A 13,594-nucleotide genomic window follows, 5' to 3' on the forward strand; every position below is an offset into this window, starting at 1 on the left:
ACTGACCTCACCAATATATATAATCCATCCCCCAGTTCTTCTTACAATGTAACCAACATCTTCCCGCTGAGAGATGGATCCATATTCCCTCTCCTTGAATCTGGTTGGCTGCTGTGACTGTTCTGGCCAATAGGGCAGAAGTAATGCTTGGCGACTTCTGGGGCTAGGTCATAAAGAGGATTCAGCTTCCACCTGGCTTACCCGCTTTTGCAATGCTCACCCTCAGTACCCAGTCACCATACTGGGAGGAAGCTCAGACCACATGAAGAGAGCATGTGGAGATGTTCCAGCTGACAACCTGAGACAACCTGTCTCAGCTGACAACATCAATGGCCAGACATGTGAATGAGGAAGGCTTCAGATGATTCCAGTCCCCAGGCTTCAAGCCAACTCACCTGAAAGCAAGCAAAGCAGAGACAAGATAACCCCAGCCCAAATAGCAGATTCATGAGCAAAATAAATATTGCCATTGTTTTAAGCCACTAAGTTTTGGGGTAAATTGTGTGGAACCATAGTAAGTGGAACAGTTTTCAAAAGCCATAATTGAGAAAAGTGTTTAACTGAACAGATGTATGAGAGGTATGTCATCTGTAGCCAGTTTTTTTTTTTTACCCTTTTCTTCCTTTTTCAGTTGTGCAGAACTAGCTTGGTGTGGAAAATGGCTGAGAAGATCCACTTCTATTTCTCCTGAACCTAACGCAATACTAGCACAGTGTATGTGCTCAATAAACATTTGTTGGATGGATGGGTGGGTGGCTGGAAGATTCATTGGCTCAGCATTGAACCCAGTTTCTTGCTGGACCGTTAAGTCTTAGTGAATAATATCCAGTGGTAGAGGTAGAAAATATCATTAGATCTAGGTAAGAGGTCCCCTGCCCCAGACCTTGTGCTTCAAATGGTACTGCATTTTGGATTGGTATTCCCCAAAATTTTCTGAGTGCCTCTCCAGGCCACCAATGCCATCTTGGCCTGGTGCCCCAATCCAGACCAGGCCCTGTGTGGGTCCTGTTGGCCAGAAATTTCTACCTTGAAATCTTCTAAGTCTCACTTCAGTGGTTGGGGCTGGCCAGAGGTGCCGTCTAGGCACAGCTACCCCGTCCCAGACCATGTCCATCCCGGGTGGGTCTCATTCTCCATTACTTTTCTTTGAAGAACTCTTCAACCCTCTATCTTACCCACACCCCCCTCTCACTTATGTGTGGGGTTGACCAGATGCCCTGAGATACTCCAGGACTCATGTCATGGAGCCCCATAGCCAGCTCTGATTCCAAGAGGACAGCCAGGCAAGGACCTCACTCTTGCTATCTGATACAGTAGTTCTTTCACCCTTTGTGCAAGATTGGGCTGCCAAAATAGTTTTAGTATGATTCTGATGATTCTCACTCACTTTGGAACCAGGCTAGGTTTAAGATTGTGAGTCACCAACAATCCACTGCAGACGCTTGAGCTGCAAGTGTGGACCCAGGTATTGGCTTGCACCTCTCTGTTCAGACCACAGTGCCCCTCTGACCTAGTGCAGCCAGGGAAATGGGAGAAAAGGGCGGCAGATGTCCTTTACCCTGTGTGTTCTGCTGTCCCTTCCCCAGCCAGCCCCCAGGGTGGTCACCTCACTCCCTTTGGCAGAAGCGGCCATGCCCGTTTCCTCCAAGGACTTTTGAGATGTTGAGCTGCAAGGCCGATGTGCTCTTTCCATCGATGTACTTTTCATGCCTCCAATCAGTGCGATGACATGGTGCTCTCATCTGTCTTAAGCCATGGAGAACAAGGGATGGATGTATCTTGTATGAAGGGGGCCGCTCTTCTCACTCTGCTCACAGGCCCCTTTCCTGTGATCCCCGCTGGTGTGGTGTGTGGAAGGCAGGACCGTGGTCAGCATTGAAAGCAATCATAATTCAGGAATGCAGTGATTATGGCCTAAAGAGTCCAAGACATGTAGTCGAAAGGAAAGCTTCACTAGTGTTAGCTTAGTCTGAGTGAAGAGAAGACAAGAACCCAAAGTTGAGGTGAGGGTTCTTTTGCCCCTCAAGAGATCTGTCTGGGCAAAGGGGAGCTCTGGGCAGAGCTCTGGCCCCTGAGGCTTCTGAGGAGGAGCTGCTACCATCATGACAAGCATGAATTTCTGTACATGAGCCCCTTTGGCAAACTGGTGACACCTACAGACCTCTTCTCAGAGTTACATTTTTAAATGCATCAAATGAAATATGTCAGATTGCAAGGGAGGCCGATTATATTAAAATAAAGCTATTAGAATATTTTTTAAACCTGCAATATGGTAATATACGTGCCTCTTTAGTAATGCATTAAGTAACAAGATCTAGCAGCAGGTCTTATAAGTACCATAATTTTGAAGTAGTTGTGAACTTGAAAGATGTTTTGAAATGTCTACAACGACTCCAGCATGATGTGAAAAATCCATGATTTGTATTGGCGACAAAGTCAAGGTCATGCTAACATTACTGTGATTTGTTGCTTACATTAACAATTAGAAAACATGCGAATGGGCCTCCCTGGTGGCGCAGTGGTTAAGAGTCCGCCTGCCGATGCAGGGGATACGGGTTCGTGCCCCGGTCTGGGAGGATCCCATATGCCGCAGAGCGGCTGGGCCCGTGAGCCATGGCCGCTGGGCCTGCGCATCCGGAGCCTGTGCTCCGCAACGGGAGAGGCCACAACAGTGAGAGGCCCGCATACCGCAAAAAAAAAAAAAAAAAAAAAAAAGAAAACATGCGAAATTTCAGTCAGAGATTAGTGAAAATAAAGATGTAATTTATTCCCATGCAAGTTCACAAACCCTAGGTTAAGAAGCCCTTCAATAAATTCTGATAGACCTGACAAACTGTGTGGCAAATTCTAACTCACTCAAAACTATAATCGAGGGGCTTCCCTGGTGGCGCAGTGGTTAAGAATCCGCCTGCCACTGCAGGGGACACAGATTCAATCCCTGGTCTGGGAAGATCCCACATGCCGTGGAGCAACTAAGCCCATGCACCACAACTACTGAGCCTCCGCTCTAGAGCCTGTGAGCCACAACTACTGAAGCCCGCGTGCCTAGAGCCCGTGCTCCACAACAAGAGAAGCCACCGCAATGAGAAGCCTGCGCACCACACCGGAGAGTGGCCCCCGCTCGCCGCAACTAGAGAAAGCCGTGCACAGCAACGAAGAACCAAAGCAGCCAAAAATAAATAAATAAAATAAATAAATTTATTTAAAAAAAAACAAAACTATAATTGTTCCCAAATAGGTAGTATGTAGACCCTTAGAGAGGGACCAATGAGCTCTAGGAGCCAGTAAGGGATTCCCAAGAATAAGTTATAGCAAGTAATTCTATCTGGTTTTTGTGATAGAATCAGAGACTAATAGGTTGGGAAGGCCTGTGTGTAACCATATTATGCCTGAAAGGCCCTTGACCCAAACCCTCATGATATCTTTTTAACTGAGATAAAGAGATGTAAGCTGGACAATAACGCAGTTGGTTGACTGCCTAGCGAGTTCAGTCAGTCTCCAAAGGGTCAAAGCCAAGCTGGAGAGTGTGTTCCAATAGCATCCTAGAGGACTCAGCCCTAAGCTCTGGCTGAACCAACAGTTTCTTGCCGAGACTTGGATGAGAACCTAGAAAACCAGCTGAGCCGATTCTCAAAAGACATGAAGCCCTGAGGCTTGGTGAATACTCTGGATAGCAGAGTCCAAATCCAAAGCGATGCTAGGGAGCCAGAAATAAAAATGAACAGGGCTTCCCTGGTGGCGCAGTGGTTGAGAGTCCGCCTGCCGATGCAGGGGACATGGGTTCGTGCCCCGGTCTGGGAAGATCCCACATGCCGCAGAGCGGCTGGGCCCGTGAGCCATGGCCACTGAGCCTGTGCGTCCGGAGCCTGAGCTCCGCAACAGGAGAGGCCACAACAGTGAGAGGCCCGCGTATCACAAAAAAAAAAAAAAAAGAACAGAATTTCTCAAGAAGGAATTTAATGAAGATGGATGCATTGGGATTGACATACATACACTATTGATACTATGTATAAAATAGATAACTCATGAGAACGTACTGTATAGCACAGGGAACTACTTAATGCACTGTGGTGACCTAAATGGGAAGGAAATCTGAAAAAGAGGGAATATATGTATATGTAGAGCTGATTCATTTTGCTGTACAGTAGAAACTAACACAACATTGTAAAGCAACTATACTCCAATAAAAATTAATTTAAATAAATAAAACCAGAATTGGAAAAAAAGAATAAAATTAGTTAAAGAGAGAGGAAATATATATTACCAAGAAACAGAATGAAATATTGACTTCAGAGAAAAGACTTGTAATAAAAAGAGAAATACGGTCTTCTCAGCAAATCTAGGCTTTTGTACAGTAGATATGTAAGCATCTCTTTTGTCCCTTTTCTGTTTGTTCATCTCTGTTTTTCTCAGACTTCAATCATAAAAATGATATCACTAGGTAATGTTTAACCTAACTCTTGATTTTTGCTTTACTGAATGTACACAATGCCTTGCCTAACCTGTTGATTCCTTTCCTGGATTAGAAGGAGTAATAGGGCTTCCCTGGTGGCGCAGTGGTTGAGAGTCTGCTTGGCGATACAGGGGACGCGGGTTCGTGACCCGGTCCGGGAGGATCCCACATGCTGCGGAGCGGCTAGGCCCGTGAGCCACGGCCGCCGAGCCTGCGCGTCTGGAGCCTGTGCTCCGCAACGGGAGAGGCCACAGCAGTGAGAGGCCCACGTACCGCAAAAAAAAAAAAAAAAAAAGAAGGAGTAATAATGAAGAATTAAGTAGTTAAAGAATGACTTACTATCTACCCCTAGCTTCCCCTTGGTAAACTTGCAGGCAGACCACGCGGGCAGGAGAGCATCCAAAGGAAGATCAGAAGTCAGCAGGTCTGCACGCAATGGAAAAATGACAAAGAATATGACCTCCTTAATATTTAACTGCGATTATTTCCCCTTTTTCCCTTTAAAAATTGTCATGGCTGACCAGAATCTTTCGAGTTGTTCTTGGGTCATGAGTCTACTTTCTCCCCAGATTGCTGGCTTTCTGATTAAAGCAACTTTCCTTTCTACCAAAAAAAAAAAAAGAGTTCAAGTCATGATTGGAAAGATGTATTACTCCACATTTACAAAACAATATTGCAAATGATAAATTTAACATGACCAGAAAATAAATCATCATTCTCATTTTCCTGCATACTCTGGGTAAGATTGATATTCGTAGTTCTCATCAATGAGGCGCAGTAAAAATGTTTGAGAGAGTCCTTGGAAACCAGCACATAGGGACCACCACCATGGATGCTGCAGCATCATGAGTAATGTATGAATTGTAATGTAATATATAAGTAAAGAAATGCATTAGAGAAATACAAAGTTAAGAAGATCTATATTGCTTCAATACTAACAGGCTCCAAACGGCATACCGTTTTTTGCAGTGGGAAATAAGAAACTAAGCAAGAATGGCACATTTTACAATAAATAACATGAAGAGATGGTTCTTGGAGTTGAAGAGTAGGAGATGGTGTCTGGATATTACCAAGAATCTTCATGTGCACTGATAGGACAAGAAATAAAGTCTCAGCACCCTTCTCTACCCATGATCTAAATCTTCATCAGTAAATCACAACGCTCCACATGGGGCCCATGAATTTTTTTTTTTTTTGTCGCGCAGTGTGCCTTGTGGGGTCTTAGTTCCCCAACCAGGGATGGAACCCAGGCCCTTGGCAGTGAGGGCACAGAGTCCTAACCACTGGACCTCCAGGGAATTCCCTGTAATACATTTTTTTAAAATATTTATTTATTCAGCTACACTGGGTCTTAGTTGCAGGATGCGGGATCTTTAGTTGCACCGTGCAGAATCCTTTCGTTGAGGCATGTGCGGTCTAGTTCCCTGACCAGGGATCGAACCCGGGCCCCCTGCATTGGGAGTGCAGAGCCTTCGCCACTGGACCACCAGGGAATTCCCCTCTGTAATATATTTTTAAGAAAATTGTTTATATAGACAGGGGCTATACAAAAAATATTTGCCAAGGCCTTGCACATACTAGGACTGCCTTGGCTGGTGTCCTCCTCTTCTCCCGATAGGCCCCTTGAGCTCCTCTGAGCTCACTTCTCCCACTCTTGAAAGCACCATTTTCCAGGCAGTCTTAATTGCCAACTTGGGCCCCCACTGGAGTGGCTGCCCCAGAACATTCCCTCCAGACAAAAGGTCCAAATCACACATACATCTCCTGTATGGACGGAGTGTGCCTACTCTTTTATTTTTAATACCAGGAAATAAATTTAGTGACCAACAAATAAGGACAAGCCACTGAGAATGGACAGATGTCTGAATGCCAGGAGCAAAGGCTGTCACTACATGTTTATTTTGAGACCTCAATACACTGCCCTGTTTGCTGGAATCCCCGTTAGGTAGGCAAGGTCAACCCGGATAAGCAAACCCTCCATGGAACAACTTAACAACTGGCCATTTGGGGCAAGTTAAGGGGAAAACTCGGGCTTTTAGCAAGGATGCATTGGCGATGGAAATCTAACTTATACTTTAAAAAGAAATATTTATTGGAAAGCTTATGTCGTCAAATAAGGGGAGGGCAGAGGTCAAGTTGGGCCTTCAAGACAACAAGCACGGGGGACTGGAATTCCTCTGGGACTCCCTGTCCTGCAGCTCTGCCCCTCCCTGTGTGTGGACTTCTGACTCCACACTCACTCTGGCTTTTTGCATACAGTTAGAGACATGCTCTAGGTTTATCCCAGGCATGTCTCCATCCACCTTCCACTGAAGGTAGGCAGGTTTGCCACAGGGATGTGCACTGTACCCCTCCTGGGAGCCATTCACATCATACTTCATAGCTGAGAAGCAGAGATGCTGGGGATGCGTGGTTGAGCCCATGCCATAGAAAATGCTTGACTGAAAGAGAAGGGTAGGTTTTCTTAGTACATTCTTCTCTGGTGGGGAAGGGTGGTCCTCGACAAGCCCATTCCAAGGGAGCTCAAGAAATCCCACCCTAACCGTTAATGATCTCCCTGGTAAAGCTGCCAGGGAATAGCTCAAAGAATCGGCACTTTGAAGCTTTGTATTCCCAGGCTTGATCACCTCAAGCAGAAGACAGCTAAACCTATGAGAGCAGAATCCACACAGGGTCTATTAGAAGTGGAGAGAGTTTTACAAGGAGGTGGCCCATTCTGAAAAAGGTAGCATTTAAAGGCAATGCCTGTGACGTTGGAGCAAACTTCGTTACTTAGAATTTTTTATTTTAAGAAGAGGTTAAACCTATATTCTTGTGTACTTTTTTCACTGTTGAGAAGCTGTCTTTCTTGCATTTGGAAAGGACAGCTTTTTAAAAAAATTATAAAACTCTTGCTCCCAACAAAACAATGTCTTTAGCAGATCTAAATCAAAGATAACATAAACTCTGGTTTCCCTCAACACCTCTGATGGATATCACAACTGAAACTTATTTCACAAAGCTAGCATGGGGAAAATATCTCATCCCTTTTCTTTTTTTTTTAAATTGAAGTATAGTTGATTTAAAATGCTGTGCCAATCTCTGCTGTATAGCATAGTGACTCAGTTATACACATATATATATTCTTTTTTATATTCTTTTCCTTTATGGTTTATCACAGGACTTTTTAAAAAATATTTATTTATTTATTTATTTGGTTGCATTGGGTCTTATTGCGGCAGGCGGGCTCCTTAGTTGTGGCATGCGAACTCTTAGTTACGGCATGCATGTGGGATCTTAGTCCCCTGACCAGGGATCGAACCTGCGCCCCCTGCATTGGAAGCGCAGAGTCTTAACCACTGGACCACCAGGGAAGTCCCTATCACAGCATATTGAGCATAGTTCCCTTTATCCCTTTTCTTTGTAGAATCGAATAAGAACTGTTCTGTGCCTCCATTTTTCGGAACTGGTGGGCCATTCAATCTCAGTGGTTCACTGTGGTTCTGATTCCCTCAGGGTTTTGCTAAAGTCCTGGAGGAGTGCCCAAGACCATAACACTGGGGAGAAACCCTCTGAACTCCTGTCCACACTGGTCAGTGGAGGTAAGTCTCCTGTGTGATGAGTCACACGCTCCCTTTACTGTAGGGAATTTCTCAATGAAGGCCTTCGAAGTTATAAACTTCTCCTTATGTACTGTTTTAGCTGCATTCCACAAGTTTTGATATATGGTATATTCGTAATAGTTCAAGTCTAAGTATTGTCTAAAGTTTTGTTTTTACATGTCTGTATGTTGTAGTCATATTGTAATCTATGTGATACTGATGCATTGGTATTTGAGACTCGCTTTGCAGCAGATAATGTGGTCATTATTTGTAAATACTTCTAATGTGCTTGAGAAAGAGATATACTCTCTCACTGTTGGGCAAAGATTTCCAAATATGTTTTCTTAAATATCTATTAAAATCAAGCCTATATTCCAAAGACTAGAGTACGGAAAGGGAAAAATAGTAACTTTATAGTGGGGAAGTCTGGCAGCTACCACCTTAACCAAGTAATCAAGGTTAATATCATTGGTGATAAGTCATGTTATATACTCCCTGATAGGATGTGATAAGAGGGGCTTTTCACCTCTGTGATATTCTTCCCCCAACCCCATAACTCCAGTCTAATCATGAGAAAACATCAGAAAAGCCCAAATTGAGAGACATTCTACAAAATATCTTACCAACACATTTCAAAACTGTCAAGGTTGGGACTTCCCTGGTGGCCCAGTGATTAAGAGTCTGCCTGCCAATGCAGGCACGGGTTCGATCCTTGATCCAGGAAGATCCCACATGCCACAGAGCACCTAGGCCCGTGTGCCACAACTACCAAGCCTGCACTCTAGGGCCCGCGAGCCACAACTACTGAGCCCACATGCCTAGAGCCCGTGCTCCGCAACAAGAGAAGCCACCACAATGAGAAGCCTGCGCACAGCAACAAAGAGTAGCCCCCCACTCGCTGCAACTAGAGAAAGCCCGCGCGCAGCAACAAAGACCCAACACAGCCAAAAAAAAACAAAAAACAAAACAAAAAAATCCTTTCAGCCTCTTATTCCAACCACTACTGCAGTGACCTTAAAAAAAAAAAAAAAAGACTCCGTGCTCCCAATGCAAGCGGCACAGGTTCAATCCCTGGTCGGGGAACTAAGATCCCACATACTTAGCAGCCAAAAACAAAAACAAAAAACTGTCAGGGGCTCTGCGTAGGGGTTGGCGCCGGAGAGGTCCGGCCGTCGGGGGCTGAAGCCGAGCGCCCAGCCCGCCGAGTCCGCGGCGCCTCGGCCCCTGTGCGCCGCCGCGGCCCGGGAGCGTCGGCCGGGCGGGCCGGCATTAAACTGAGATGTCCCTGTACGATGACCTGGGAGTGGAGACCAGTGACTCAAAAACGGACGGCTGGTCCAAAAACTTCAAATTTCTGCAGTCTCAGCTCCAGGTGAAGAAGGCAGCTCTCACTCAGGCAAAGAGCCAGAGGACAAAACAAAGTACGGTCCTTGCCCCAGTAATCGACCTGAAGCGAGGTGGCTCTTCAGACGAGCGGCAGATCGTGGACACCCCGCCGCACGTGGCGGCGGGCCTCAAGGACCCGGCTCCCAGTGGGTTTTCTGCAGGAGAAGTTTTGATTCCCCTAGCTGATGAATATGATCCCATGTTTCCTAACAATTATGAGAAAGCAGTGAAGCGCCAGAGAGAGGAGCGACAGAGACAGCGGGAGCTGGAAAGACAGAAGGAAATAGAAGAGAGAGAAAAGAGGCGTAAAGACAGACATGAAGCTAGTGGGTTTTCCAGGCGACCAGATCCAGATTCTGATGAAGATGAAGATTATGAGCGAGAGAGGAGGAAGAGAAGTATGGGCGGAGCTGCCATTGCACCACCCACTTCTCTTGTAGAGAAAGACAAAGAGTTACCCCGAGACTTCCCTTATGAAGAGGATTCAAGACCTCGCTCACAGTCTTCCAAAGCTGCTATCCCTCCCCCAGTGTACGAGGAACAAGACAGACCCAGATCCCCGACTGGCCCTGGCAACTCCTTCCTCGCCAACATGGGTGGCACAGTAGCACATAAAATCATGCAGAAGTACGGCTTCCGGGAAGGCCAGGGTCTTGGGAAGCACGAGCAGGGCTTGAGCACAGCGCTGTGGAGAAGACCAGCAAGCGGGGAGGCAAGATCATCGTGGGCGACGCCACTGAGAAAGATGCAGCCAAGAAGTCGGATTCAAATCCATTAGCTGAAATACTTAAGTGTCCTACTAAAGTGGTCCTACTAAGGAACATGGTTGGTGCAGGAGAGGTAGATGAAGACTTGGAAGTTGAAACCAAGGAAGAGTGTGAAAAATATGGCAAAGTTGGAAAATGTGTGATATTTGAAATTCCTGGTGCCCCTGATGATGAAGCAGTACGAATATTTTTAGAATTTGAGAGGGTTGAATCAGCAATTAAAGCTGTTGTTGATCTGAATGGGAGGTATTTTGGTGGACGGGTGGTCAAAGCATGTTTCTACAATTTGGATAAATTCAGGGTCTTGGATTTGGCAGAACAAGTGTGATTGTAAGAACTAGAGCCTGAGTCATCTCCAACGATCCTTCAACGAGCCACAGACTGAGCAGAGGAGAGCAAGGCAACAGGCAGCCTGCATGGCTGTGGGTACAGAGACTCTGGAAGGACTTCTAAGATATATGTTGACTGATCCCTTTTTTATTTTGTGGTTTTTTAATATAGTATAAAAATCCTTTAAAAAAAAACAAACAAAAAAACAATCTGTGTGCCTCTCTGGTTGTTTCTCTTTTTTATTACCACTTCTGAGGTGATTACATTTTTTGCTAGGATTTCATGATAATTCTCAAGTGCTTCAGTGATACGGCATTTCTTGCACTAAAAAAATCTAGAAAGTTTTGGGATGTGGGGTTGTGTTACCCTTTGCTTTTCTTTCTTTTTTTTTTTGATTCATTTTAATAAAACCTGCAAGTTACTAAACTGTAGCTTCATAAATTCTATAATAAAGTATCATCTTGGCAGTCTGCCAAAGGTGAAAATTTCTGCTTTCTCTAAAAAAAAACTGTCAGGGTCGTGAAAAATAAGGAAAGACTAAGAAACTGTTGCAGATTGGAGGAGATTAAGGAAACATAATGACTAAATGTAATGTGGTAATCTGGATTGGATCCTGGCACAGAAAATGGACATGAGTGGGGAAACTGGTGAAATCCAAACTGAACTTGGAGTTCAGTTAATGGTAAGGTACCAGTATTAACTTCTTAATTTTGACAAATGTGCTTATTAGGGGCACCTGGGTGAAGGATCCATGGGAACTCTTTGTACTAGGTTTTAAACTTTTCTGCAAATCTAAAACTATTCCAAAATAAAAGGTTTATTTTTAAAAGTCATCTATTACTTGTACTGTTCAAATTTTCTAGTAAAAATAAAGCAAGGGAAAAAATAAAGCGGGGGGGAGGTTTCTGTCTCCACTTCTTCAAACACTTCGACTTTGGAGACTTCTGAAGTCCCCAAGAGAAGGAAACAAACACAAAACTTGGCCATCTTCTTGATATGGTGCAGAAGAACCTTCAATAAATAATAAAAAAGGCCAACAATTTAACAATGAGGTAGGGCATTTGCTATATCAAGAGTTTTCATACATCACTCTGTTTAATCTTCACCACGTCCCTCTAAAGGAGGCCACTGGGTCCCAGACAGGTTGAAACTTGTCACCCAAGTTTCTGGCTGGGTTGGACCAGATCCGTGCCAACTCCAAAGCTAGCGCTCTCCCAGCCACTCCAGGCTGCTGCCCTAATCCTCAGTGGTGCATGCCATCCCCACTGGCTGTCTTAGAGCTCCTCCCTGCATCCCCCACGCTGCTTTTGCACGTGGACCACTCCTCCTTTGCCCAGTTAATTCTACTCCCTCTGGGAGAACTTCTCTGACCCCCAAAGAGATCAGGTGGCCCTGTTGAATCTCACAGCACCTGTCATTTGTCCTCCACAGCATTTCTTACCGTTTTTAATGATTTCTTCATTTATGGGTTACTTGTTTATCATGATGGGACTGTGAGCTATCAACTGTCTATGTTCACTGGTGTGTGTTCCCAGTGCTTACTCAGCACAGAGGCTGGCACTTAGTAGGTGCTCAATTAACAAGTAGTAACTGACTGAATGAACGCACTCCCAGCACACTAAGGTTAACTCTAGGAAGTGGGGCTTACACTGGGCGAGCACTATGGAACTTGGCATCCTGCCTCCAGTAGGTTCTGGAACATGATGCAGGGATTCCATCCGGCACACCTGATATATACCTGGCCCTGCTCTGCCAAGATGGGGAAGAGGGATTCCAGGCGATGGGGAACCCAGGCTGGAGGAGCTTCTTTACCAGATGCAGGAGCCTTCCTGTAAAGAAGGCATCCTTGCAACACTCTTCTTTCATGGAATTAGCCTCGAACCCCTCATCATCTAGATCTGTGTGCTGTCCAATAAGGTAGCCACCAGCCACACGTGCTGTAAGCATAACCAAGACGTGCTATAAGCATGAAATGTACCCCAGATTTCAAAGATTTAGTTTGGGGGAAAAATATAAAACATCTCAATAATTTTTATATTGATTATATGTTGAAATGACAATATTTTTTGATGTAGTGAATCAAATAAAACCATATTCCTAAAATGTATTTCATCTGCTTTTTATTTCTTTAATGCAGCTAGTAGGAAAGTTTTAAATTACATGTATGGGTTTATATTGGACAGTGCTGTTCTAGACTGTACACTCCATGAGGCCCCTCCTCAACTTTGTTCAGGATTGTGTGCACAGCTTAGAGCAAGGCCCGCACATAGTGACTGTTCCATAAATATCTGGAAATAGAACTTATTATGTATATACCTGTATGTGATCCCCATGAGGGCAGATCCTGCTTCTCAGCACAGTGCCTGACAAATCTTTTTTGCATGGACAATAAACCTTCATTCTCCCAGATGGCCGTTCTCCTGGCTTGATTATACTATACATAAAACTCCCACCAGCTGCCTCACCTCTGGTACCAGGTACCAACTTGCTGATAGGATCATGGCCCTTCTTGACCCTAATCCTGGTTCTTGGGCCACCTCGGTCATACCCTGCCAAGGTTTTTTCAAGCTTAGAAGACCTAGGATGACTCCTGCCTCAGACACAGCCGTAATGAGATGTGCACTTGATAATTTGGCGTTGGCTGAAACATGCCTATCGTCTCTGTACATGTCAGGTTCACAAGTTCAGTCCTCAAGACTGGTGATTTAGATGGGGACTATTTTAGGAAGACTGGATAATAGGCCATAATTTGAAACAGATGGAGGGAATAGTAAAATATCCTAATTTCCAGTTTCCCAGTACAAACAAGCATCTGACAGCCTCGTATGCTTCTGCTATTTATGAAATCAGCCTGCAACATTTTTCACTACTTGATACACCAGGAAATGGAAAGCCAGCTGAACCATTCATTGGAAGGGAGACAGGTCCCTTCATTTCTCTGAGCTTTGGTTTCCTCATTTATAAAATGGAGAATAATTAAGTCTACCTCACTGGTTGCTGTGAAGATTAAGTGAAGTAATTATATATACAGGCTCACTTAGTACAGTGCGTGGAATTTAATAAAAGTTCAATCAATG

At 44.8% G+C, this 13,594-nt stretch overlaps 1 protein-coding gene across 1 annotated transcript; it reads left to right on the forward strand.

Annotated features, from left to right (window-relative positions):
• Positions 1-9,194: 9,194 nt before the first annotated feature.
• LOC132476257 (splicing factor 45-like) lies at positions 9,195-10,860 on the forward strand. Its single transcript, XM_060078077.1, is given in 2 exon segments — positions 9,195-10,103; positions 10,106-10,860. Coding segments are annotated over 2 exon segments (1,200 nt in total). The 5' UTR covers positions 9,195-9,313; the 3' UTR covers positions 10,516-10,860.
• The last annotated feature ends 2,734 nt before the right edge of the window (positions 10,861-13,594 follow it).

This window comes from Mesoplodon densirostris, chromosome 16 (assembly GCF_025265405.1).
Source record: "Mesoplodon densirostris isolate mMesDen1 chromosome 16, mMesDen1 primary haplotype, whole genome shotgun sequence".
NCBI classification, from domain to species: Eukaryota; Metazoa; Chordata; class Mammalia; order Artiodactyla; family Ziphiidae; genus Mesoplodon; species Mesoplodon densirostris.